The sequence below is a fragment of the Dicentrarchus labrax genome, unplaced genomic scaffold, assembly GCF_905237075.1.
Source record: "Dicentrarchus labrax unplaced genomic scaffold, dlabrax2021, whole genome shotgun sequence".
NCBI classification, from domain to species: Eukaryota; Metazoa; Chordata; class Actinopteri; family Moronidae; genus Dicentrarchus; species Dicentrarchus labrax.
In genome coordinates this window covers 19,076,365-19,104,176 of record NW_026136705.1, presented here as the reverse complement: position 1 = coordinate 19,104,176, position 27,812 = coordinate 19,076,365, and the positions used below count along the sequence as shown (strand labels likewise).

The window sequence follows — 27,812 nt, the reverse complement described above, 5'->3', positions numbered from 1 at the left end:
AATCCATACATATTGGCGCCATTTTGGAGCTAGGAGGGGGAAGAGAGCTGCAGAGGAGGACACGATTGATCACAATTCACCGTATCAGGTAAGAAAATGCACAAATAAGCAAATCCTTTTGATTGAAATGTAGCAATATTTCCAGGTGCTGCTGTGGGAAACGATGTGTAACCCAGGATGTGTCCGCGGAGGAGCCAGGTTTCCAGCGTTTAATAGGCGGAGCGCAGCCCGCCTTGCTCGCCTGTGTTCTCGGCAGCCGTGTCCGATTCACAGCGCTGGTTGACCTGGTCCTGCGGCGCAAAATGGTTAGCTACTGAAATACTAGCACATTTTCTAGGTTCAACGTCCCAGCAACGAGAGCTAATAATAACTCCACTTGGTTGTATGACCGGGGTCCGGGTATTGATGAGGATATAACGGTAGTTAGCCGGGTGTTTTGTTCAGTGCAACGTTACTATCCGCCCGCCCTCTGTCACTGAGATTGCTGCTGCTAACGTTAGCTCGCTTACGTTAGCCACTGTAGTTGCTAGCGGCAGCTAACTAGATTAGCCACGGTCAACGCTACAGCAACAAGGCAGTCTGGCTGTACACATAGTCCCTTGGCCTTGACATACTACTGTACCATAACAAAAAAGCACACTCCTGTTCGTTAAAATGTCCCCCTTTCTTGGCACTAACTTAACCTTAAGTCACATTAACTTAAATGTGAGAATTATTTTAAAATCCAGCGCTGATAGTAATCTGCTTGTAATGTATTTTCGCCCCGACTCTCGTTATTATGAGCTACTTGTAACGTTACCAGGCGCATTGCTCCGTTTTTAAATTAGTATTGATGGGACGTGTCGCAGTGTAAATGGTGTATTTAGTGGTGGATCGTTTGCATAATCGATTAATTGACCAGATATTAGAGGAATGTTGTACTTTTATTAATGAGCACACCTGTTTTTTGCTGCACACGTATTGTTACAATTAAAACAACAAAGGAGTAGCGGTCATAGGCACTTAGATATTTATAATATTGGACACTGGCTGTTATTTTATAAAGTGTGGACAGTCACCTCCTGGGTGCTGCAGTGCTTTTGTTTTGACAGCTATCAGCCTGTGATTATTGAGTCGTGTCACCGTCAACACTGCAGATTGGCTCTGAAATATCAGATTTTGTGGCATGTAACAGGGATTGTGGTTATTAGAAAGCTGTTGGAATTTGTTACCGTGCAGCTCTTAAAATCAGTGCGTTTTCAGGCGACTTTGTTGGAATTTAATGTATTGATTTTATGGTAGCATTGTCAAATAAAATTCTTAAGCTTGCACACATAGTTACTTGTTTACTATCTTTAAAAAAAGAAAAAAGGCTTTGCACAGCTCTCCAGGAACTACTGTGTAGCTGCTCTGATTTGGAGTTAATGTTTAAGTTGTAGTAATGTGTTTGCCACCTTTTTATAGATCTAATGCAGGCTGCAGCACATCAACTTTATATTTCCCCAACTAAAAGAGAAACTGAGGAAAATTATGTTTTGCTCTACAAAAGCCACAATGGTAGTCTTCAGTTTGTTTTTCTGTGATTCATTACTTGTGTTGAAATAGATACAGAGGGGGGAAATATGTGTGCACTGACGATCTTAGACATGTGATTCAGCAGTGTTGTGTTTGTAGATGTCATATTGGCTTCCCTTTGCAGTGTGGCTTCTTTTGAGGTTTATTCCAACCTCCCTGTCTCATTCTCATAACCTTTGGACTTGTTTCAATCCCTCCTTTCTCCGCTTTGTCGTTGCTTCTGGCCGGCCTTCACTGGTTTGCATTTGGCGGAGACGTGCTCCCTTCTGAAAATGTCCATTTCGTTTCATTTCATCTTAGTAAACTCAGTGACAGTGCTTTCCTGTTTGGCCAGTTTCCCTCGCTTTGTGTTTGTCTCGGTGTCCACATGGAGGTCGTTGAGTTCACCGTTACAACCAAGTGGTGGCCAACACAGGGAGGGTGTTTGCTGACAGTCACTCTCTTCCCTGTGATCACCCACAGGGTTAAAACAAAGAGTGTCTGTGTCAAGGTTCAGATTAGGTTAGGAGAACTGCTCTCTGTCTTCATATTTCTGCTGGCAGCTGTGTGAAAGGGCCAAAGTGGGGGAGAGCAGAGGCAGCGGACAGATGGAAAGCCTTGGTGGGGGGGCTAAATGTGTTTTACTCTGATAAACCAAGTGTGAGTTTAAAGTAGACCGTGTTCAGGAGGTTTAGTGTAAGGTAAAGCTTGTGCGTGATTATTTATTGTCACTGCTTATTCGAAGTGAAATATTCCCTGGTGGATGGTACCCAGACAGACCCCCCCCACCCCCCCCCCCCCCCCCCACCCCCACACACCCACACACACACACACACACACACACACACACACACACCACCCACCCACCCCCCAGGTTGAGAAATACTCTACTCTGATTGGGCATTCAGTGTCTCAGTGTGGTAGGCAGAGAGAGATGGAGTCAAATTTGGCAGCAGCTGTGGGGTGGAAAAGAAGGTCAGAATCAAGCAATTTGGCAGCCTGCCAGTGTCCAGTCAGTGTGTAGGTTTGGCCCTGTGTGTGTGTGTGTGTGTGTGTGTGTGTGTGTGTGTGTGTGTGTGTGTGTGTGTGTGTGTGTGTGTGTGTGTGTGTGTTTATAAAAGCTCAAGTACAGCTGCAGAAAATTGTTTGGTTGTTATTCAAAACTCAGTATTGCGGTCTAGTCTCTAAATCAAACCCAGCAGCCAGTGCTTTTGTCAGACGGCAGACCTACTGACCCAGACTGCTTCATAATAATCAATCCTCATTCGATGATAAAAGCAGCATAAATAGTGAGAAGACACTAACAAGACAGTAGTTACAGAAGGAGTTCATTAATTTACTGCTTTTAGGAACAGTATATAGGCAGGGATTTTTCTTGAAAGATAGTACAAACATGTTTGGCTGACTCCCCCCCGGGTGAGGTGATTGTTGTGGAATGAGATATTGGAGCAGGGCAGGAAAACCTGCTGTCCAGTAGCCACAAATGCTGGTGCCTTCCACAATTCAGACAACTTTGGTACTTTTACCAGTGAACGCAGTTAAGTATGGTTGACAAAGTGAAAATGTGACTAAATTTACCTCGCGGCAAGTGCTGCCATTGCTGTTCTGAACTCCAGACAGATATCTGGAAAGAGGAATATGGATCAGACTCTGTCCAATATCTGTCTTTCATTTCTCTTGACTTTCCATCCATCTGGCATTCAGGATTTGTCCACCTATCAGTTTTGACTATACCTGGAGAAGTAATGTATGTCATTACTCTTTGTTTTTGTTTTGTTTTTTGGAATTACACAAATTGAAGTCTTTAAAGCATTATACTACAGTTATATGACAATGGTCAAATTAAGATGGCCTGTTTATTACTGATTAAAATCGAATTGAGCGGCTGGTCGTGGAGGAGGGCTTGGTTGTTGTTTTATTTGTTTGAAATCTAGTCGATTGCACATGTTTGTTTAAACAAAGTGCAGAGACTTTTATTCAAATACTCAGCATGAGAGTGTTGTGTTAAGATGATAAAACTTAATTTTGTCTAGAAAATAGTGTACATTTCTTTTTATAATTTCCCAAAGTGACAGTTTTGTTTTGTTCGCCCAAGGAGTTTTTTGTTTGTTTTCTGGTTTATTTGAACTACTGCCTCCAAATCAAAGTGTAAACAACTGGGGCTATAAATTCACAACTGAAGCTGTGTTACTGTCACATTGTCTAAAAAGAACGCATTGTTAATAATGAGTCTTCAATTAGCTTTTTTCCACAACATTTTGTTAAGAGAAGAAACTGGAACTCTAAGACTCATTAAATTAGGACAGATATGGAGCTGGTTAACAATCTGGAGAGAGAGAGAGAGAGAGGCAAGGTATGCAAATATCTGTGTTTAAAAAAATAACCTCCACAACTGGGGCCATGAGGTTGGAATTTGTTGGGAGCTGTTTTTAACTCTCGGTCTGACCCGCCAAAAGTAATAAATGCATATTAACACATTCTTTCCACATGTTTACTCAAGATGAGGTGTCCAAATCCCTGGTTGTAAGCAGCACGTGCTCAAACAGTTTTCCTGTGTTTGACCTTTGTCAGCCTCACAAAGACAAACTAACCGACCGTGCAGGTTCAGTTTTGTTGAGGTCGATGTTTAACACTTCAGCTAACCAATTTCCTGGGGGAAATCCCTGCAGTCCATGTCACATTGCAGTTGCTCATGTTGACAATTTCAAAATCATGACTCTCAAAAAATCTTGCATAATCATTCCGATGGGCTATAATATATTGACCATTCAGCCATCTAATTTCACCACTGATCTGGAGTTTCTGGTGGCTTTTTATAATATGGGTAGTAAGTTGTAAACAGTAATTAGTTGGTCTATGAAATGTGAAATTAATATATCACAGTTGCCCAGAGAGAATGAGCTTGTTTTGTCCAATAAACGGGCAAAAACCCAATGATATATTATCAAAATAGTTGCAGAAAATGTAATAAACAGACAATTTTATAGAGAATTATCATCAAATTAATTGATCACAATTGTTAGTTGCAGCCCTTGTTGAAATATTGATAGGATATGCATTAAAGTTTAACTAGCAGAGTCTCTGGATCACAAGGGTTCCCTAGGGATCCCCAGCTCCTCCTGTCCATGGGTCAGAGTGTACTTGAGCAACTCTCTGAACCCCAAATTGCTACTGATGGCCAGGCCAGTGTCTTGCATAGTTGCACACTGTGTGTGCATGGTAGGCATATTACAAAGCACTTTGGGCTAAAGAGGTATATAAATGCAGCCTTTAAACTTTTTTGCTTTCTTTCTTGAGAACAGTCTGATGGTTCACTTGCAGCTCTGAATGTTTCTTTTCACTCACAATCTTTGGTTGAGTATAGATGCTGCTTGCAGAGGGCGCATCAACCAGATTCAGGGCTCATTAATAAGAATTGCCAACTTTCCCAGGACAAGTTAAGTGCCGGTTGGTCAGGCTGGTAAATCTAGCAACTCACTTGCCAATTTGGCAAGTGGGGAAAAAAATAATTGAACACATCTTTTTTCCAGAGCTGATAACTTAGTGAGTCATCTCGTCTGCTTTTCATCTCTGTTGATGGTAGTAGTAGTAGTAGTTGTAGTGGTATAGTATATAGTTATACTACTGATTGGGCACTTGTGAGAAATTGGCAGCTGGTATAGACAAAAAGCTGGAGCACAGAAGTAGATTTCTGACCCACTTAATTGACCAGGCAATTGAAAAAACATTTTTTTAATTGTATTATTTATTATTCAATAATTATCCATATTGAACTAAATGTTAATTAGCATTATCTACAGTTGTTATTAGGTTTGGGCAATATAGTGAATCAATTCGGCTAATTTGAAGTTTTGTTTTGGTGTAAAATGTTTGTGTCTAAAAAATTGAGATATTAACAATGTGCATAAACGGTTATTTTAAGTCAAGTGTTTGGTTGATGGCTGGGTACATGATCTGTTTTGAGTCACAACAGTCCTGTAAACTGCGATAGTTGGGGAAAACTAGCGTGAAAAGAAACACGAAGCTGGAGGAAAGTACTGTTTTGGTTCACAGTGCTATTTCTGAGTCTGTGACTGAGGCAGTTTTTATAATAGTCTTCTAATTTATTGGTTGCAAAAAATCTCTCTTCAGCAAGCTTACTTCTGTGTTTTCCTGGGAAAGAAAGCCCTCAGCTTCCAGCCTTGTTGCTATAATTAATGTATTGCTGTATTAAATGCTTTAGATATTTTATGAACCTCCACTATAAAAGTATCAAATCATTAATTCTTTTGAAACATTACCGGTTCACCACGCAGACTCTTAGTTATATTCATGAACTATGAGTCAGGCATTAGTTTGTCTGACAAAGGAGGTGTAGGTAAGATGTAGGAGGAAAAATGAAGTCATATTCCTCTGTGGACGCATTTCTGCCTTTTTTAATATCTTTAATAGACCAAAGGCAGTTGCAAGGTGAGACAGGTCAGTTTACTGGCTGTTGCCAAAGAGCAGTGTATAGTGCAGCATGTCTGATCTGGCCATGAGCAGTGCCCTAAATTGAAAGTCAAAGCACATTTTGCGTCATGTGAATGTCCCAAACATGAATCGGGTGTAATCCTTGACAGGCTAGTGGCTGCGGTAATGAAATGTGGAACACAATGGCAGCAGCAGCTAGCAGTGAAAAGTCAGCCTGCTCTCTGAATGCTGCAATTTCATCATTCATTCAGCTTGTAGAAAGCCATTACTGTGCTGTGAATACCTCGCTGAATATTTCAGAGGTCTCTATTGCAGACTTCTTTCAAAGCTTTGAAGTATTAAAGATTTGCCTTGGGTTCCAAATAGTTTACCATGTCCTTTTTTTCGGTTGAGGTTCGGGAAGTCTTCAAGGTTTTAGATTTTTAGTCCTGCCTCTCTGTGTTCTCTGTATCACCTTCTTTCTTGCTCTCCTCCAATTTATTACAAACATTATTCTTTCTCTCCTCAGGCAGTGAAGAGCTAAAGAGGATGGCTCACTCTAAAGCTCGAGTCACGGATGGGAAGGTGACCTACCCCCCAGGGGTCAAGGAGATCTCTGACAAAATCTCCAAAGAGGAAATGGTCCGCAGGCTCAAGGTCAGTGTCTTTGTCCCATTCTGCTGTAGCCGTGTCTCCTCTGTTTACTGTGCGGTCATAGGGAAAGGGGGAAATTGTTAAACTTCTCAATATAACATTGTCACATTGCTGAAGGCATACTATTATCATTATTTCTTTTAAAACAGATATTTTTAAGTTTTAGTATTGGTAATTTGAAGTTTATTTATGTCGTTTTTCTTTTATTAATACATTTAAATTATGAATTATTACTGATGCATAATTGACAGTGCATGGTGTAACTGAACAAACTGAATGACTTCAAACCTTGTTGTTTTGAATTGATGGCACATTTCACCTAGCTATTTAGTCAACACCTAGCCACTAACCTCCGACACCTCGTCTCCCCACTCAATATCCCCCATCCCTCTTCCAGATGGTTGTGAAGACCTTCATGGACATGGACCAGGATTCTGAGGAAGAGAAGGAGCTGTACCTGAACCTGGCCCTCCACCTGGCCTCAGACTTCTTCCTCAAACACCCAGACAAGGACGTGCGTCTGCTGGTGGCCTGCTGTCTGGCAGACATATTCAGGATTTACGCCCCAGAGGCGCCCTACACCTCCCCAGATAAACTCAAGGTATGCTGATGAAGATTTGGTTGGGGCGGGTAAAACAAAATACTGCAAAATGACTTTCTGCTCCACCAGAATCACTGTGACATTTTAATTACATAACCCTGTTGCATCTTCTCTGGGGTGTCCACTTAACACTAACTGACAAATTGATTTTGTATTTTCATTTGCCAACATTTTGGGATATTGGCTTGAAATCTGTGCAGCATTTGGCTGGAGACTTGACATGACTCACACCTTTTTTATAGAACATCTAAACACAAGCTGTTTATTAGACACAAATCAGCATTCAGTAACATGTCCTATATACATTGGTCCTTCTTTTTGTGTGTTCAAGCTTCATTGTTTGTGTTTGAATGGGACGGTATGCTAATCATTCTGAGCATTTTTCCTAAAACAACGTTGTTGTGTTGTGGCTGATTCATTGGGATGCCTTAATCTTTCATTGGTTTTTACTAATGACTGCATCTGTGTGTGTGGAGCATTCACTATTTGTTTGTTTCTTGTCTCCAGGACATTTTCATGTTCATCACAAGACAGCTCAAAGGACTGGAGGACACTAAAAGCGCTCAGTTCAACAGATACTTCTACCTGCTCGAGGTATGTGACTGTGGTGTGTATGGATCAATGATGGGGTTGGTGTTTGATTGTATCTTATCAAATCTAGAGTCCTGCATTGAGTCTGAATCCCTCATCAAATCTTATTGGGTTTGGCTTTAAACACTTGCTTTCAGATCTCTACTCACCTTTTGTTGGCTGAGATGGAAGAAACTTTTTATGGTGGGAGCCTGATTAGTCCTCAGAATGTGAGGAATGAAATGTGCGGCTGAAGGTTTAAAGTGTTAATTAAATGTATCTGACACATTGAAATAACAGGTGTTGCCCACTTACTTTATACAAAAGTTTATTTTAGCTGTACAGCTAATGCAGTCTGCTGCCAGTGATATTTGCCATTGTACCCAGTGGAAGCAACTGTTTTGGAGCTTATTTCTCCTCTTTAACTACAAATTCCATGTTCACAATGTAGTAGGGAGGAGGAATGTTGAGGGAAAAACTGTCTGGCTGATTGAAAGTCCCCTTACACTCAAATGTGTTTTGCTTATTGTTACTTGACTTGGAGGTTTGACCTTTACTGTGCAGAATGATGCATGTGCAGAGTTTAACGCTAGAAGGCTGTTTTTGCTCATTTGATGAAAAGGGAAAGTTTCTCTGTGCTCTTCTTAAAAGTTACATATGAATTTACACATGTATTATGTGGAAACTTAAAGCCTCAAACTGCACATACATTGAGAATAGACTTTTTGGTGAAGAGACATTGTGTGTCCAGCAGCTTCGAAATGAACAATATTTGGGTATTTATAGATTTAAAATGAGGGAGATGGACTAAATGTAATAAAATAATAAAACAATATGTGCAGAATTAAACTTTTATTGTAAAAAAACCAAACATATGAGACACAAATTATTATTCCAAGCAGCATCATTTTATGTCTTAAAACAATCATGTAGTATGAGGTGACCCTTAGCTGACAATTTTAAAGATAAGTTTCCGTGGTAACTTAGGTCAGACTTATCTAAACCTACTTTCTGAAACAGAAATTCTTAAAAAGCTGGCTTAACTGATATCTTTTATGCCCCTTTTATACCTTTTTTATACCCCTCTAGTTGAAACCACCTAGTTATTGGGGTGAAAGCAATTTGTAACAGGTTACTTTGGCATGTAAACATGTCTCTACTTTTGCTTTTCACTGTTGATAAACTCACACAGTTTGTGGACTGGATTTGTTCTCTTGTATTAGAAGTAAACCTCTGTAAATTAGTCAGGAAAGAAAAGCTCTTTGATGAATGTTTTTAGCTGGTGGAATGATATTTTATTTAGTAGTGTTATAAATGGTAACAGGGATACTTACTCCCAAGGTTAATGTGAACAACTTAAGCTGTGCAGGACTTCAGTTGGTGCATGGCTTGTTCACCTCACTGCTCATTCTGTGCACATAAGCATTATAATACATTACTAGTTGTTTTGTTTTATCTCCTGAATTTGAATTCCTCATGGTGTTTGACCTCTGGTCTTCTGTATAAATTTACTGCATGTGTGTATTCAAGATCTTATGTAACTGCAACCTATTAAATAAATGATGTTGAAGGCCAGTGTAAAGACACGGAGGAGGAAGCAGTGGTGACAGAATGCATGCACTCTCTTCTGCTTGGTAACAGAAACTTATAGGAAGTATGTTTATCTATATCTACAGCAATCTGTATGACAGTTTTTTTTTAGCTCATTCAGGCCTTAACAGACTATCTGAAGTCAAACTGCAATATGCCTAAATCCTTCAGTGTTTTTAGGAAACTGTTATCGGATGTTCTTCGTTAATAGTTTGCCTTGCTTTTCAGTCTTTTTAATTGTTTCAATTTGTGAAGTGCTTTTCAATCATTTATGTGAGTTTGCTCCAAGAAGCTACCGTATTTTCTGATGAAATCAAAGTTCAAGTTGAAGCTAATTGGAAGTAAATCTCATTTATTTGCAACTTTGTTATTCAGATTGTGATTAAAAAGCCGGTCGGGGCATAATTGGACAATCAGAAGCAATTGTGAGATGGAGGAAGTCTAACTTGCAGTTTTAATTATATAAATTGCGTTGCACTTCATGCAACAACAGTGAAAAAGTTATTAGCTACAGTAGCCATGAAGGAGTTTATAAAATAAATGTGGAATGGAATAATAATGTGGAATGGAAACCTCAGTTAATCTCATGGCCACTGAAACAGCATAATGAGTGCTAATGGAGCTTGTTTACTCTAGTTCATTTAAAGCACATATAATCAATATTTTTTTCTAATCATATAATGCGTAATGGGAGAGGCATCTCTCATAGCGATGCGCCTACAGAGACTCATCATCCGAATCTACAGCTCCCCTCAGCTTTTCAGAGTTTTAGCTCGTTTAGCTGTCCAGCCTGAAACTTTACGGTTTTGATTGACTCTCACAGCTCAGCACCAAACAGCAGATGGACACCGTTAGCAAATAGCTGGTGAGCATAGTGGAGCATTTAGCAGCTAAAGAGCAGGATATTTCCCTCAGGAGTTGGTAGAGACCAAAAAACGGAGGATGAATATTGGACTTAGATTTGCCAGATGGCTGGAAACACGATGAATGAACCCAGGTGACAAAAAAAAAAACACTTATTGCCCCTTTAAAGGTTTCTGGAAGATTATTAAAGTCAACCAATAAGCAAACATGGCTGTCCACCCTTACCACATTCTTCTTATTTCTCCTTTATTTTGCATCTGCATTGTCACTAATGTCCTGCCTCCTCTCTTTTTGTTCAGAACATAGCATGGGTGAAGTCCTACAATATTTGCTTTGAGCTTGAAGACAGCAATGAGATATTCACCCAGCTTTACAGAACACTCTTCCAGGTCATCAAGTAAGTTTTTTTTTTTTTTTTTTTTTTTTTCTTTTATCAAAGCCCACCTCAATGTAATATGTGTGTTCTTATTCATCATGGTGTATGATGTGGGTATGTGTGCCCAGCTTTTATTTTTCCACATTCACTTTTTTTGGCTTCCGTATTCCTTAATTAGCCCTCCCTTACACCTCGATCTGTCTCTGCTGCTACATGATGAAAACGCACAGTAGCAGTCCAGTTGATTCTCTTTGATTGCCCTCCCCTCCCCTCCTCTCCTCTCCTCTCCTCTCCTCTCCTCTCCTTCCTCCTAAACCCACTCTCAATTTCAGTCTACTGAACACAACCTTGAGGGCTGAATTCTGCAGTATAGAATTTGGCTCTTTGCCATTGGAACAAATGTGTGTTTGTGGGTGCGTCAAGGTTGTGCCAGCATAATGCTTTTTATTATATAGGAATAATCAAAAGAGCTCTACTTTAGATTTGAAATATTTTCAGTGAGCTAGAACATGTAGGGGAATGCAGCCCCCGTGTGTGTGTGTGTGCGTGTGCGTGTGCGTGTGTGTGTGCGAGCGTGTGTGCGTGCGTGTGTGCGTGCGTGTGTGCGAGCGTGCGCGTCTTTCTGTGAATGGGTAATGAGAATAGTAGTGCCAGGCCAGCAGTCGCTGAGATACAAATCTAGGTAATAAGCTTTGCCTCCTACTGTCATGCAGATCGTTATGAGCAAGTACACCCACCCTCTGTGTGATCAGTGCATTGCAGTTTGATTTCAAAATGAGAGATCCAGCAAATGAAAATCCCTATAAAAGGCCTGCTGCCAGCAAACCAAATTTCAGCCATGGTGTGCTGAGGAAATGACAGATTACTGTGCAAATGGGTGATCTAAAAAACTAACTATGATTTAAACCCAGTAAATGTTAAGTTGCTACCTGAATAGGAACCAGTCTGGAATATTTTACACTGACGCCATCCTTGACCTTTGACCTTTCTTGCCTTGTTTTCCTAGCAACGGCCACAACCAGAAGGTGCACATGCATATGGTGGACCTGATGAGCTCCATCATCTGCGAGGGAGACACTGTATCGCAGGAGTTGTTGGACACTGTGTTGGTCAACCTGGTGCCAGCACACAAGGTACATGCATGATTACACAAAGAGCAACACACAATCACATATATATATACACACACACACACACACACACACACACACACACACACACACACACACACACACACACACACAGTCCTACCGTGAATGTTGATACAAGTAGAAACGGCTCACTAAGGGACAATCTCAGATGAGTTGATGTTGTCAGTAGACTGAGGCAGTATCATTTTCCATAACCTGTAATTCAATGAGACCCCTGCAGGTGAGAAGAGGTAAAGCAGCGTAAAAGCTTCTGCATAAACATCTGCAGACATCTGTGCCTGCTAAAATGATTCTAATGAGATTCTTCTGTGTGAAAAACAAGAAGTGATTGACCCTTGTTTTCACATTATATGTAGTTTTTTGTTGTTTTTGTGTGTTATCAGATGTGCTGTTTTATTCACCAGTTGTTTTTCTGTCTGTCTAGAACTTGAATAAACAAGCATATGACCTGGCCAAAGCTCTGCTGAAGAGGACTGCTCAGGCTATTGAGCCCTACATCACCAATGTAAGATTAAATCGTTGACAAGTTCCTGTTTATTTTTTGTCTTTACACTTTTATGTGTATGGAGATTTTTATTTTCTGCATATAACACTCAGAACCTTGCAGTTATTTACATCCTGTAATAGTCATGAAATTCAGAAATTATACTTTTCAGAGTTGTAACAGTTAATGTTGAGTAAGCAAAGTTTGTCGCATGTAGCCTAATGGGAATAGCATGATACTTTACTACTGAATACTGAATTTTGGAATCAAGGCCAACCATGCTATGGTCATAACAAATAATGAAGCTAATTAATATGCTGGACATTAAAATCAGCTGTTAAACATAAAACATTTGTTGCTTCCTAATATACACATCATATACATGCAGCTTTAGTGTCATAAATTCAGATTTAATTAAATATGGTTAGAATAATAGGTTTTGAGGTTGTCCCACAACTGGAGGACACGTTCATGCAGAGCACAAACCTGTACTTGAGTAAAACACTAAATCCTTACCAGCTCTAGAGATGCTTGTCTCTACCTGAGTTATTATAGTTTTTGAATTTGAATCATTAGTTTTTTTTGTCCTTTTTTTGGTGGGTGGTAATCAGTTTAATTTCTTTTAAATCATAGACTATTTGTCTAAATCAAAAAAGTGTGGAAATGTATGACAATACAAACACTACACATTGTGAATGACACGTTGTCATGTAGACACTGTAGTCAATAAATATGTGTATCAAGGCAAATTGACAGACTAAAACTAAAAACTGTATTTTATTTTACTTTATTTAACATAGTTGTAAGTACACTATATTGTGTCAGTTAGTTTTCCCATTTTTTTTTCTAAAGTCAATTTATTTGATTTCAGTTGACTCAAATGTTTTTTTTTTTTCACAACTAGTTTTAATTAACTATAATAACCTTGGTCTGACCTTTTTGACCTCACTCGAGAGAGAGGAGAAACAAGAGGACCTCTTCACTTTTTCGTTGCACATCCACCTTCTCCTGTCTCCTGACAGCTAATGTACGCTGAGCATCTACCTGTTTTAAGCAGGGACATATGTGGCTCCTTGATAATGCCATGAAAAAGGTGCTGCATGTCAGAAAAGTCACAGTTTGACTTTCAGGAACATGTAGGATCTCTTTTTGGTCGGTAACCTTTATTCCTCCCTCTCTTTCTTCCTCACCAGTTCTTCAACCAGGTGCTGATGCTGGGAAAGACTTCAGTCAGTGACCTGTCCGAACACGTTTTTGACCTCATCCTGGAGCTTTACAACATAGACAGCCACCTGCTGCTCTCGGTGCTGCCGCAGCTCGAGTTTAAGCTTAAGGTATAGAAAAACACTCTTTCAGATAAACACTGAGGCAGCAAACTGCTTTGTGGATTTAAAACCCTGTAATGTTTTATAGCTGAGTGTGCCTAAATGGAGCCTTTAATATCTTACATTTGTCATATCACGTTATTAGTGTAGTTGTTTTGTGCAATACACCTTACTGCATTTTATTAGGACATTTGACAGATAAATGAATTTGTTTTTTCTTAGATGAAAGCAGCAGCATTACTTGTTTTTATATTGCTATAATGAGTTTCTACACACACCAGAGTAAAAACACAAATTCTCTGTCGTATTTACCCCCAGAACTGCACATTTTCACGTTCTCTGCAGGTTTGTTGATTCATATTAGAAAGATAAAGCAGTCAGCCAGTCAGCATAATGTTGCTTCTGCAGTGTCTCATAAAGGCATCCTGCTGATGGATAACGCTCATTAACTGTTCAGAGGGAGTGTAGATCACTGCTGTCTCCTCAAAATAATAGCTGCGATAAAATCTCTCCCCCACAGACTACACACTCTCTCTCCATCTCTCTCATGCTCACTCATTCTTTGTTTCACCCTCACTCTTCTCATCTTTATCTCGCCTTGCTTGTTTTCTCTGCCTGATGTTTTTCTTCTTTCATCCTCACTCTTTACCTCTCCCTACCTCCACCCTTCCTTTGTCTTTACTTCTCATTGTCTCTGCTGTTTCCTCTTCTTCGCGGCTCATTCTAAAACAAGATTGATACCAAAGAAACTGCTGCCTTTGTGTGTTAGGGAAATGGTAGTGTCGCCAATGTAGTTCATGTAAATGATTTGGCATGTCATTCCATGCGACACAGCCAAATTCTGTGCATCATTTCTCTCTTTCTCTCTCCTTCCCTCTGTCTCTGCAGAGTAATGATAATGATGAGAGGCTGCAGGTGGTGAAGCTGCTGGCTAAGATGTTTGGAGCCAAGGACTCTGAGTTGGCTGCACAGAACAAACCGCTCTGGCAGTGTTACCTGGGCAGGTGGGTTTCAGAGTTATGGGTATGGCATCCACAGATCCTTCAAAAGTCTGAAAAAGTCTTGAAATACCCATATTTAGGACCTTTTTATAAGGTTTAGAATTTGTACACAGCTTAGGTTTTTCAACATGCAATTATTCTTGCTGTAACCAAGTTGCTGACATTCATGTTAATTTCTTTTCCCAAAAGGTTTAATGACATCCATGTTCCTATCAGACTGGAGTGTGTTAAGTTTGCCAGTCATTGTCTCATGAACCATCCAGACCTGGCCAAAGACCTGACGGGTAAATCAGCACAAAACCCATTACAATCAGTGTTAAGTCATTTTGCCACAATACAGAGGCGATACCACCACACTTCTGCCACTTACAAGCTCAAAATAATAAGTTACAAGGTTATTGTTCTTTCAAGTGTGTAATTTAGAAGAAATAAGAAGCATTTACTAGGTGTTTTGTCTGTGTTAGAGGTGCCTGGTTCCCTCACATCCCACTCATTTGTTCCTGTTTTCTTTCCCAGAATACTTGAGGGTCAGATCACATGACCCAGAGGAGGCCATCCGCCATGATGTTATCGTCTCTATAGTAACTGCTGCCAAGAAAGACTTGTCTCTAGTCAATGATGCATTGCTCAATTTTGTAAAGGAGAGGACCTTGGACAAGAGAGTAAGTGGCCACATTTTGTGTATGTTTGGAAGTGTCAGTGTGTTCTCAAACAGTTTTTCAGAACAACTCTGTGAGCTGCAAACTGAAATCAGACAAACAATTATTTGTTTATGTCAGTCCTGCAGATGCTGAATGTTCTTTGTGGTATCTCCCGTCTATGTTGACACGTTTTCGTCTTTGATAACATTATACACCACTTGGCATTCATGTGGGACTCAAAGTAGCATTAGCTTAGCCACATTTTGGGTTGACTCATCCACTTTGTAGCCAAATTGGGCTTTGAGTAGCCAAAGTATCTCCTCACCACTGATGTCTCGTTAACCCCCTTACCCACAATAGCTCTTGGTGTTTTAAGGTTACTGTTGCTTTTGATAGAAAAACATTAAGTGGTGTGTTTAGTTAACTCAGCCAACTCAGCTGTACGTATTTTGGAAAGAAGGCTAGAATAGGTTTGCCTTTTAAAATTAGTTTCTGTTTCTTCTCATGAAATTCTTATTAACTAGTTGTCATGATTCGTTGGCTCTCCCTTTTTATCTTGTCCTATTCTTTTCCTCCTCCTTCATCAGTGGCGTGTACGTAAGGAGGCCATGATGGGCCTGGCATCGATCTACAGGAAGTATTCGCTGCAAGGCGAGGGAGGGAGGGAGGCCTCTAAACAGATTTCCTGGATCAAAGACAAGCTGCTCCATATCTACTACCAGAACAGCATCGATGACAGGTTTGTGTTCCTTTTTGTTATATTAAACATGTAGGAAAACCAGAAACGCCTTAATGAATTTCAATGAAGAATTCAAATCCTGGAGGCAAGTGTTTAAAAGTTGAAGCCAGAGTTAAATCTGTTTCCTAAAAGATGCTGATTAGAGTCTAAGTGAGTTCCTTGAATCAGTTGCTCTTAATTTGCTCAGTAGCTCAAATCCATAGCTTTCGTGTGTGCCTTGGGCTATTGGCAATGTACTTTGGATTTCTGCACTTAATCTTGTTTGATGAATTTGTCTTGTTTCATGGATAACCAGCTGAATGTAATTCATATTAATAAGGACAGCACATTGAGATACTTTACGTCAGACTTTGGAAGTTTAAAATCATCCCTGGATAAAATCATAAGAGAAAAGGCTTCCAGCTCCGCAGCTCAAAAATGTAATATTATCATATTATTAATAATCACTATTTTAATTGTCTTTAACATGATTCCTAACTGCTAGATAGCTAACTAGCTGTCCACACTCCAACTGAGCTGTGAACAGTACATGAAGACTGATTCAGAACGTTACATAAACAGGCACTTTTTTTTTTGTTTTCTGTGACAGCAAAAACAACACACAGCCTTTCAGTAACTATTATACAACAACCTGAACTTAACTACATTCTTAATGGCACAGGTTACCCACAAACCTACCTTCCTTAAAGGGGAAGGCTTGGCCAGTAACACACAGGTGCAGTTAGGTTGTAGGTGGAGGAAGGATCAGATCCTGTACACAAATAAATGTACTAACACCACAGTTTTAAAATACTCCACCAACAGTACAGCGGGGTTACAACAGAAGCCTTTCCTCTGGTACTGAGAGAAATCCTAGAGGAAACGATAGAATACTTAATATCTTTAGCCATAGTCTCAGAGTCATTTAAATCATTTAAATCAAATCACGAATGCACAAACATACATCAATAGTCTAATAAGGTTTTTGAATTCAATTGAATTACCTGCCAACTGCAATTAAGCAATAGCAGTTCTGTTAAGAATTTATTGTCGTCTCATCTCTACACCATATTAACAGAACAGTATCGATGGTATTGATAAAGACTTGGATTGTTAAGGAGTCTCAAAAATGGTATCAGTGTCAATAAAACTTAACAATCCCCATCCCTACACAGTCTCAAAGACCAAATGGTAAAATCGTTTTTTAAGTCAGTCCTTAAGAATCTAAAGAGCAAAGACTGTCTACACTCAAAGTATTTTTCACTGCAGTTTGATAAATATCAGTAAAGAAGAGATACCAATTTGACCACCTACAGTAGCCTCAGGGCAACATAATGTTGTTTTTTTTGTTGTTGTTTTTTTTAGCAACCAGGCAGCACACAGCATCATCACTCGCTTCACTTTAAACTGAAAACTTCAGTGTGTCATTGTTTCTCAAATGCAAATGCATGACATGGACAGCCCACAGTACCTCTTTGGGGTTATTGAAAGTCATTCTGCAAAATGCTGAAGTAGAAAGTAGATGAGCCATGTTGAGGCACCTGTGGGAAAACAAACCCAAATGACAAAACGCACAAAAACACGAGGCGTCGTAGTGTCAGATCAAACTGCAGAGTGGTGTGTGCAGGTGGAGTTATCCTTTGAATCACTCTGCAGCAGAGTAGCTCCACTGCAGATAACAGGAAAGTCTGTATTATAACAGGCAGTTCCTGTTTATGTGTGAATCTGTGCAACTGCATGAAAGTGCAGGACGGCACTGAAAACCTTGTTCCTGCTCAGCAAATTCTTCCTTTAAACCTCTGAAATATGATTATCCAACATTCAAGATCATGTCATCATTGTCTAAACATTTCTTATTTTTTTACTATGAGAGGTTTTAAATGGTGAGATTATTCCTGGACTAATGACAAATCTGCGTAATTAGTCACTGGTGTGTCTGGTTACAAACTGCCAGTGAGGGACTGTAATCTCATTTCTGCATAAATATTTGATAATGAGAAGAAAAATTCCACAAGGAACTTATAAATTTAGATTTTTGTCTCTCACTTTGTCCCAAGCCGCCTTAATTTCTGAACCGAGCGTAGATAATCCTATTAAACAAATCTAATAGTAAGTTAATGACTGTCAGGGCTCTCGGCTCAAACCCTTAAGAGGAAAAGCAAACAGATATTCTTCATTTTAATCAAAATTTCTCCTAAAATATTTCTCTTGGTGTTCACAGGTTGCTGGTGGAGCGGGTTTTTGCCCAGTACATGGTTCCTCACAACCTGGAAACCACTGAGAGGATGAAGTGTCTATACTACCTGTACGCCACCCTGGACACAAATGCTGTCAAGTAAGTCTTACTCACACATATAAGATCCAAAACAGTTGCAAACCTTTCAGTCCTGTTTGTTTTGAATAATAAGAATGCGAGTGTTTAGAGAATAAAAGTTGAAACTATGTGGAATTTTCCTCCTCCTCCGTGCCTCTCCAGAGCTTTGAACGAAATGTGGAAGTGCCAGAATCTGCTGAGACACCATGTCAAAGACTTGCTGGACCTGATCAAAAAACCCAAGGTAACTCTGACTGAAGCATACTATGAAAAGCTGAAGGTTAATGTATCCTCTTCTCATGTTTCTAAACTGTTTTTCCTTTGTTTTGTTTATGCATTTGTTGTAGTCTGAAGCATCGAGCAAGGCTGTATTCGCAAAAGTCATGGTGATCACAAGTAAGAGATTTTACACGTTAAATCAGTTCAACAAATGTAATTTCTCTCAGAAAACTAAATCTTGGCATAGCTTGAGTTGTGGAAAAAAACTAAATTTCTAATGAAATTGCTGCAACAGGATGAACTAACCACCCTTGTTACAAATCATCTCTGCTTTGTTAGACATCAGCTTTTAATTCTGTGTCTACAGGAAACCTGCCAGACCCGGGCAAGGCTCAGGACTTTGTGAAGAAGCTGGCCCAGGTCCTGGATGATGACGAGCGGATCAGGGATCAGTTGGAAACGTTGGTCAGTCCCTCCTGCTCCTGCAAGCAAGCTGAAGTCTGTGTGGTGAGTATTGACATCTCTGTCCAAGATCAGTGCAGTGCCCTCTAACTGAAATGCTGTCATCCCTCCTCTGGCTTTGTTTTATTTTAAAAAAAAAAAAACCTTAAAGTTATATCAACCATACATTTGTTGGGCTCTCAAAACATGTTCTCAAAAGTCTCCACGGGGCAAAACCTCTACACAACAAATGTTTTTAAAGGAATCTTGTTGAGTTGCTAAAAATGGTGCTAAAAAAATAGTTTTTACAGCATTAGTGTCACTGTTCAATTATTTATTGTCACCTTTTCAGCGAGACATCACTAAAAAGCTCGGCAGCCCCAAACAGCCCAGCAATCCCTTCCTGGAAATGGTCAAATTCCTCTTGGAGAGAATTGCTCCTGTACACATCGACACAGAGTCCATCAGGTACTGTCTGTGGGGGTGGGGGTGTGGCCGTAACACAAACCTTTAGTCCGTTTTGAGACTACAAATGCCAATGATTTTTGATTCTTGATTTTTGAATTGGGAAGTATTTTACCTTTTTTTTTCTTTTTCTTTTTTTTTATCTCTCCCTATCTATCTGTCAGTGCTTTAATAAAACAGGTTAACAAATCTATAGATGGAACAGCTGATGATGAGGAGGAGGGCGTCCCCACTGAAGAGGCCATCAGAGCAGGACTGGAACTGCTGAAGGTAAAAAAAAAAAAAAACATAGTATTTATCCAGAGTTGAATCCAGCTGACATTTGGTTGTCATTTGATTATCTTATGTTGGTGCTCCATTTAACAAAAATACAACGCATGTAGGGAGAAAAATCTGTTCTGCTGCCGGGGTGTCTGTGTGAATTGCTACCTGCATCGCTCGTCATCAGTGAATAAATATACTCTCTCTATGTTGTTGTCGAGGGAAATGATGGAGTGACCAACAAGCAAAAAATGAACATTGTGTCATTGATAAACGCCCTACTGCAGTTTTTTCCTGGGGGGGTGCGGCTGGCAGCAGCAGTCATTACAGTGACACAAAAGCAACACAGTAAATAACTGTGACAGAGAGATCTCTCATATCTTTGTTTCAACACTTGTTATGACGAGTTGAGTGATTATTATTGAAAAATATGTATTGGATGTCATACAGCTGCTGAACCTTGTTTTGTTTTCCACTCCACATAGGTTCTGTCGTTCACACACCCGGTGTCGTTCCACTCGGCAGAGACGTTCGAGTCCCTGTTGGGCTGTCTGAAGATGGATGATGAGAAGGTTGCAGAGGCTGCGCTACAGATCTTCAAAAACACGGGCAGCAAGATGGAAGAGAGTTTTCCTCACATCAAATCGTATGTTTCATTGCCTGATTGATGCCCTCATTCGTTCTCTAGCAGGATGTATGCCGTCACACTCTATTTAATCGTACATATAAAAAACTGTGGGTCTTCGTATTTTGCACTGCAACACTTTGATTTGAGCATGCTGCACTCTTCATGACTTTTGACAATACTTCCTGTGGTTTGTAATGGTACTCTCCTGCCTGCTCCCTCAAGTGTTTTGCTGCCGGTACTACAGGCCAAAGCCAAGAGAGGCCCCCCTCGCCAGGCCAAGTATGCCATCCACTGCATCAACGCCATGTTCACCAACAGAGACACACACTTCGCCCAAATTTTCGAGGTCAGTCAATCCCATCTCTCTGTTTTTTTTATACTTTTTTACGCATAAAAGAAAAAAGTATTTAGAAAATGTAAAAAAGAAACCATGGAAATGAGATAATGAAACACTCATGCATCTGAATCTTGCTATGGCACTATAACACAACACGCCTGTAAACACGCCGAACCCCCAAATTTTGTCAGATACACTGTAATGTCCATGTTTTTGGCTATATCGATGAAATGTTATGTTTGTGTTTCTCCAGCCTCTGCACAAAGGCCTGGACCCTGCTAACCTGGAGCAGCTCATCACTCCTTTGACCACCCTGGGTCACCTGGCTCAGCTGGCCCCAGAACAGTTTGCTGCGCCGCTCAAATCTCTAGTCGCCAACTTCATTGTGAAGGATCTGCTCATGAACGACAGGGTACACACAACATATGGATATGCAGCTTTATTTGAACTCAGTACTACTCCAAGGTTTCTTAACCACAGTTCTAGGATCAGTATTGCTGTCTTCATATTGTGTAAAGTAATTTGACCATATTGTTTGTGTTGTCTGTAGATCCCAGGCAAGAAGACAACCAAACTTTGGGTTCCTGATGATGAAGTGTCCCCGGAGACTCTAGCCAAGGTCGGTGGTGAACCATTGTGTATCTCTTAAAAGTCAGTCAGTTTGTTCAGTCAGCCACTGTGTGAAGACTGCTTACAGAGGCAGAGTTGTTCATTATCATATGATCACAATTTAGCTTAATTTATTTACCTTAACAAGTAAACAAGGAGAGATCTCCCCTGATTCTGAATATTGTATCTCCAGCGATGCACTTGTTTGCTCCCCAAAATATCTTTTGACCTTCCACTCTCCTGCATTCAGATCCAGGGCATAAAGCTGATGGTGAGGTGGTTACTAGGAGTGAAGAACAACCAGAGCAAATCGGGCAACTCCACCCTGAGGATGCTGACTGCTATTCTACACAGTGATGGAGACCTAACCGAGCAGGGCAGGATGGGGTAAACGACAGAGCCTATTTTCCTTTATCACATAAATCTTAAGGTCCTGTGTGTGTGAGCCTCCGGAGTGGCTCAGAGAAAGCTTTGTCTTCAGATTATAATCATGTAATTTTCAGTGAAGTGCTGGATTTTAATGGGTATTGTGGACCCTAGGGGGATCTTAAGCTTATCTTAATCTTAAACACATTTGCAGATATATAAAGAATCCTTGTTTACTCTTCCCATCATCCCCTAGTAAACCAGACATGTCAAGGCTGCGGCTGGCAGCAGCGTGCGCTTTGCTGAAGCTGGCACAGGAGCCCTGCTATCACGAAATCATCACACTGGAACAATATCAACTGTGTGCTCTCGTCATCAACGTAAGAACTGCCACAAGTCTCCTCTTTTCATGCTACGCTCTGCATCCTAATTTCAGTTTTTCTGGTTCTGATTTTATATTGTTTTTAAACAATGTACTGCCATCAGGTATCATTTTCCACCTCTACTTTATCTGAAGCATTTCATCATCTCTCTCCTCCTAATCATTGTCACTGTTTTCTAAGCGTCTTTTTCTCTTTGCTCTCTAGGATGAGTGCTACCAGGTGCGACAGTGTTTTTCCCAGAAGCTCCACAGGGGCCTGTGCCGCCTCCGTCTGCCTCTGGAATACATGGCAGTATTCGCTTTGTGTGCCAAGGACCCTGTTAAGGAGAGGAGGGCTCACGCTCGCCAGTGCCTGGTGAAAAACGTCAACATACGCAGAGAGTACCTCAAACAGCACGCTGCCATCAGTGGTAAAGAAACTGAACAATTGATTTCATTTGTAGATTTTTCTAAAAAACAGCTACAAAAAGTCTGCTGCATGAAATGTGTCCTTTTTATTGTTTAATTTGTATCTTCTGCAGTATATATCTAAAAGCAGATTCTCAAAAGCTAGGGATAAAAAAAAAAACTACAAGAAAGAAAATAAAAAAGAAATGTGTGGCAGTAATTATCAGCACTTTTGTGATGAGGTCGTATTGCTGTAATATTTACCTTGTGTGTGCCAACAGACAAGCTGTTCTCTCTGCTGCCGGAGTATGTGGTTCCCTACACCATCCACCTGCTGGCACATGACCCAGACTATGTCAAAGTACAGGACATCGAGCAGCTCAAAGAAATTAAAGAGTAAGTAGTGTAGAGTACAGCTGCAGTATCCCAATCGTTTTAAGGTTCATGTCCAAGAACTACAGAATATGGCTAGAATTCAAAGTACTGTATGCTGATATCAAACTTCCCTTCCTTGTCAGGGCTCTGTGGTTTGTTCTTGAGATTATCATGGCCAAGAACGAGAACAACAGTCACGCCTTCATAAGGAAAATGGTGGAAAATATCAAACAGACGAAAGATGCCCAGGCCCCCAGTGATCCCAAAACCAACGAGGTACACATCACGTTCAAGTTCACATACACTGAATATATAATATATGGACAGTCTATATTCCTTCACTGCTCTAACTACCTACTGACCAGACCTTTGTGTCTTCCCTGTACAGAAACTCTACACAGTGTGTGACGTAGCTATGCACATTATCATGTCAAAGAGCACCACCTACAGCCTGGAGTCCCCGAAAGACCCTGTGCTGCCCTCATGCTTCTTCACCAAACCCGACAAGGTTGGTATCTGCACCCCAAAGCATTTCCCAGAAAAATCTTAAATATTTTATTTCCAGCAAAGCAGTGTCTTTCATGTTCTTCTGTTTGATGTATATTAATACCAGCCGCTGAGCTGCAAATGAGATCTGCAAAACATTTTCTTTGACTTTTTAAATGATCATTCAGATTGCACATTCCCTTTTAAGTGTTTCGAGTTCTAGTGCATATTCACCGGAAAAGTGTTAATTAAAAGACAGATGTATATTCCTGGTTGTGGTAGCTGGTAGTAACCTAGTTTCTAGAGTCTGCTCCACAGATTTTGGGTAAACAGGCTTGTCAATATAAGTGGCACACATTTTGACTAATGAGATTGCAAACCTCATAATCCTGAACTCGTGTTTCAGGTTTTAGTTTTTTCTTTTCTCTTTTTCTCTCTTTACACGAACAAGCTCTGACACAATATTGTTCTCTGTTTTCAGAATTTCAGCAACACAAAAAATTATCTCCCACCAGAGATGAAGTCATTCTTCACACCAGGAAAGGTAAACTCTGAAATGATTGTTTGCTTTTTCCCTCTCATTTTTGTGTTTTTGGATGGAACACACATCCAACTCAAACTCTTGTCACATCTCCTTCCTCAAGCCCAAGTCCGCTAATGTTTTGGGAGCAGTAAACAAGCCGCTGTCGTCTGCGGGGAAGCAGCTCCAGAGTAAAGCTTCTCGTATGGAGACTGCCAGCAACGACGACTCCTCGTCCAACCCAGGCTCCCCACAACGCAGCAAGACCAGGTACAAGACATGTAATGCACATGCACACTTCTCTAAAGACTCACTGTTTCTCCATTTGGTGAATAATTGGATCGGAACACAGAGAGTCAAGATGTTAACTGACACATGCTCATAGACTACACAGAAGAACTGACGGAGACTGCTTTTGTATCTTCTCACTTGTTGCATCTTGAGTTGCATTTCTGTGATTGTATATAAAATATTAACAATTTATAATTGCTGTTGTGTTTCAGGCACGACAGCACAGAAATGGATCATAGTGAGAACGAGGACATCACCCTAAAGAGAGCAGACAGCACTGACAAGGTACTAAAACCTCTTTATATACTGATAGTATCTATTGTGATGTGAGACTAGTTTTAATGATATAGCAACACAGCTTCAGTGTTGTCTTTCCACGGTCTTGAGCTGCTTGTTCTTATAATTTATGAGTTATTTGTATGTTTTATTAGAGTGAAAATGAACATCTGCTGTGCCGTCATATCTAATAAGAGTTTCTCAAACAGTCTTGTGTGTAAATAGTCTCCGGTTATCATCCCGAAAATATCACATTATTGAGTTATTTGTTCCAAATCCTAAATATCTTAAATTAATCTCCTAGCCATAATCCTCTTCCACCAACCTACTTCTGGGAATTGAAGGTCGATTTCCATCTTATTACTGTAATTTAGTTTTGATACCGCAGCGAGTAGTCAATTAATCGAGTCACAGTCAACTATTAGAAAATTGTCACTCAAAACGATTCATCAAAATAATTGCCAATTAATTAACATTTTATGGACCAAACAACTAATCAGTTAATTGAGAAGATGACTGATAGATTAATCTATAATTAAAGCAAAAATAAAATGGCTTTTTTAGAGTGTGATCTGGAGAAACTCAAGTATTATAAGTAATGAAAAACAACAATTTTCTCAGTCTGATTTATAGTGTGAATGCACAAATAAATATAATCGGAAATGACACAGTAGCTTAGGACAAGTAGAAATAGTCACGTTGCTGTGAACCAGTTAAGTGTTGCAGTCATAAATCCTCGTGCCTGTTTTGTTCGTACTGTGCAAACACCTGCTGGATTCTAGTCAAAACAAGTATTTTTTGGGGCTTTTATTGCCTTTTATTGATAGTGACAGCTGAAGGTAGACAGGAAAGGGGGGCAGAGAGAGGGGATGACATGCAGCAAAGGGCCCCAGGTCAGACTCAAACCCTGGGCCGCCGCAGCAAGGACTCAGCCTCGGTACGTGGGACGCTAGCTCCACCAACCAAGCCAAACGGGCACCCCAAGTCAAAACAGGATTAACAACGTTGTGTAAACTTAACAACAGCCTACAGACCTACTGCATAGGTTGACTCAATAATGTTTAGAAATGTTGTTATAAAAAGTGAAAAATAAAGGAATCTTCTATTAAAAATATTAATGTTGCCTATGCTTCAAATATTTTACAGGAATGAGTGACTAGTCACTAGAATACACACCGGCTACATACAGCAGGAAGCCTGTGAGCCCTGCTCAACCATTTGTTGTTTCTTTCACAGGATATTGAAAAGCCCCGCGGCCGCAAACGTGTCGTGGCCTCCAGTGACGACCAGGATAGCAAGCCAAAGCGTGGACGCAAGAAAGCGGCAGCCAACACAACCGCAGCGGCCGAGTCCGAGGACCAGTGGGATGAGGACAATCAGCCGGAGGACGAACAGAACAGCCCGCCGAAAAAAGGACGGAGGGGTCGGCCTCCAAAGTCTGCCGCTCCCAGTCAGGACACTCCTCCCAAAGGAAAGAGGGGACGAAAGAAAGCAGCTCCTCCACCAGAGGAGGAGGAAGAGGAAGAAGAAGAGGAGCGAGTGGAGGAGGAAGCAGAGGAAGAGGAGGAAGAGGATGACCGGAGCAGTGAAAATATGGAGTTGAAGACCAAGGGGGGAAGGCAAGCCAGGGCGCCGCGGCGATCACAAGGGTAAGAGGAAGGAAGAGGGGAAAAAAAAAAAACTCCCTGTAAGCAGTAAATGCAGAGAGAGAAGTTGGATCAGCTTCACTAATAACTCCTGCTGTTGGCACTGAGATTTCTGTCAGCAAGATTAATTTTCGACTCACTCTTTGGTGTCGTTTGCATTTTTGTCTTCGTGCAACAGCTCAGAGTCAGCAGAGTCCACACCACAGAAGAGGAGAGGACGTCCACCCAAATCGGCTCAGCCACCTGCCAAGAAACCAGCGTAAGAGGCAGCACACTAGCTTTGTGATCTTCCAGGCTTTTGCATAAAACTTCAGCAAACATTCTCTACAGCGAGAGAGAGATTTTTGGAATATTGTTTCTGTCTGCTAAAGTAATTGCAATGGACCACATTTTCACCAGATTTAAAAAAAAAAAAAAAAAGGCTATGAGATGTACATGAACGCAGAGAATTTCTACTAAGTGGAACTTACTAGTGAGCCTGAATCTGCACAGTTCTCATATTCTGCAAGTCATAGTCTCCTTTTTGTACAAATGATTACAAATTAGCTGTGAAGTGGTGCTCTTAATAAGTCTCTGTTGGTACTTTGTGGACAGAATACAGTCGTGTGATAGGTGAGCATTTTAAGCTATCACTCTAACTTACTGGCAAGTGTGTGTGTGCCTGACATACTGATTTGACTGCAGAAAATGCTTCTTAGTCAAGCTTTAGCACCTTGTGGGTGATATTTGAGAGATTTGAATTCCCGTGGGTGGGCGGTGGTGATGTGTTTTTGTCATATTTCTACATTTACAAATGTCTCCCTGTTACATTTTGAGGCATTCTGATTCACTGTGCTTCCCCTCTGTGGTATCCAGGCGCGGTGGGCGATCGAAGGCAGCTGCTGCTAAAGACGACTCCGAGGAAGAAGAGGAGGAAGAGGAGGAAGAGCAGGAGGACGAGCCAACACCGAAGGTACTGAAAATATTAAATGAATCATATCTGGAAATGCTAGGTTTTAGACTAATTTAAGAAGTGTGGAGGAATTTATAAGCTCAGTTTTCACCCTACGTTTTTTCTCTCTCTCTCCTAGGGTCGCAAGAAGGCAGCAGGGCGAAGAAGATGAGCTAAAAAAAAAAATGACGGGAGGACAAGCGAAAACGGCGCGTCTTCTCTAGCCGTGGAGGAATGACGTAGGAAAGAAAATATGGACATTGAACTTTTTAAACGTTTCATACGCCGACGCTCCTACTGTTACACAAATTGACACACTTGCATATACCACATGCACACTACATCAGTACATCGATATCATCAGCTGTGGGGTTGTTGCATTGTGATGATGTTCGCCACATTTAAGTAGAAATAATTTTAACAGGAAAAAAAGAAAAAAGATCACTCTTGTAAATAGTCTCTTATGTCTGTTTCATGTTCTGTTGTTGTGTTTGATGCTGACTGGGGGGATGCTGTAAAGCCTTTACCGCCGATATTATTATTATTATTATTAAAGTGCTCCCATAAAGCAGTATTGCTTATCAATCATTCCCTCTGTGTCACACTTTTTAAAAACCGAAAGAGATTAACCATAATCTTTTCTTTGTGACGTTAATTGTGTCATTTTACTACAAACATGCGTTTTTGTTTACAGTTCTGTATATTAATACCTTTTTTACCATGTATTGAAAAATTAAAAAAATGTCAGAAACCTGTCCAAATGTAGAGTTGCCTCTGGAAAAGATAGAAGTGTGCGTCTCATTTTTAGGTTTGTACTTGCTGGTAGATGGAAGTCATGAGCAGCTGTGGTTGTAGTGTTTGTCACTGCTGATTAACTTGGCCTCACATCCACCCAGTCACATCCTCCGTTGTATCAATATAATTCTCTATAAAACCTGA

The 27,812-nt window shown here is 40.5% G+C and overlaps 1 protein-coding gene across 1 annotated transcript; it reads left to right on the top strand.

Moving 5' to 3' along the window:
- The first annotated feature begins 17 nt into the window (after positions 1 to 17).
- Positions 18 to 27,812, top strand: pds5b (PDS5 cohesin associated factor B). Its single transcript, XM_051400707.1, has 35 exons — positions 18 to 88; positions 6,494 to 6,621; positions 7,016 to 7,219; positions 7,727 to 7,813; positions 10,543 to 10,640; positions 11,626 to 11,752; positions 12,195 to 12,275; positions 13,448 to 13,588; positions 14,468 to 14,583; positions 14,770 to 14,864; positions 15,097 to 15,242; positions 15,809 to 15,960; positions 18,161 to 18,274; positions 18,416 to 18,497; positions 18,601 to 18,649; positions 18,840 to 18,979; positions 19,266 to 19,381; positions 19,543 to 19,648; positions 20,125 to 20,285; positions 20,490 to 20,613; positions 20,858 to 21,016; positions 21,155 to 21,223; positions 21,464 to 21,600; positions 21,836 to 21,959; positions 22,167 to 22,371; positions 22,630 to 22,744; positions 22,867 to 22,999; positions 23,112 to 23,231; positions 23,691 to 23,753; positions 23,854 to 23,999; positions 24,233 to 24,305; positions 25,533 to 25,945; positions 26,121 to 26,201; positions 26,798 to 26,894; positions 27,013 to 27,812. The coding sequence occupies exons 2-35, from the start codon at positions 6,514 to 6,516 to the stop codon at positions 27,043 to 27,045; spliced, it is 4,215 nt and encodes a 1,404-aa protein (XP_051256667.1). The 5' UTR covers positions 18 to 88; positions 6,494 to 6,513; the 3' UTR covers positions 27,046 to 27,812.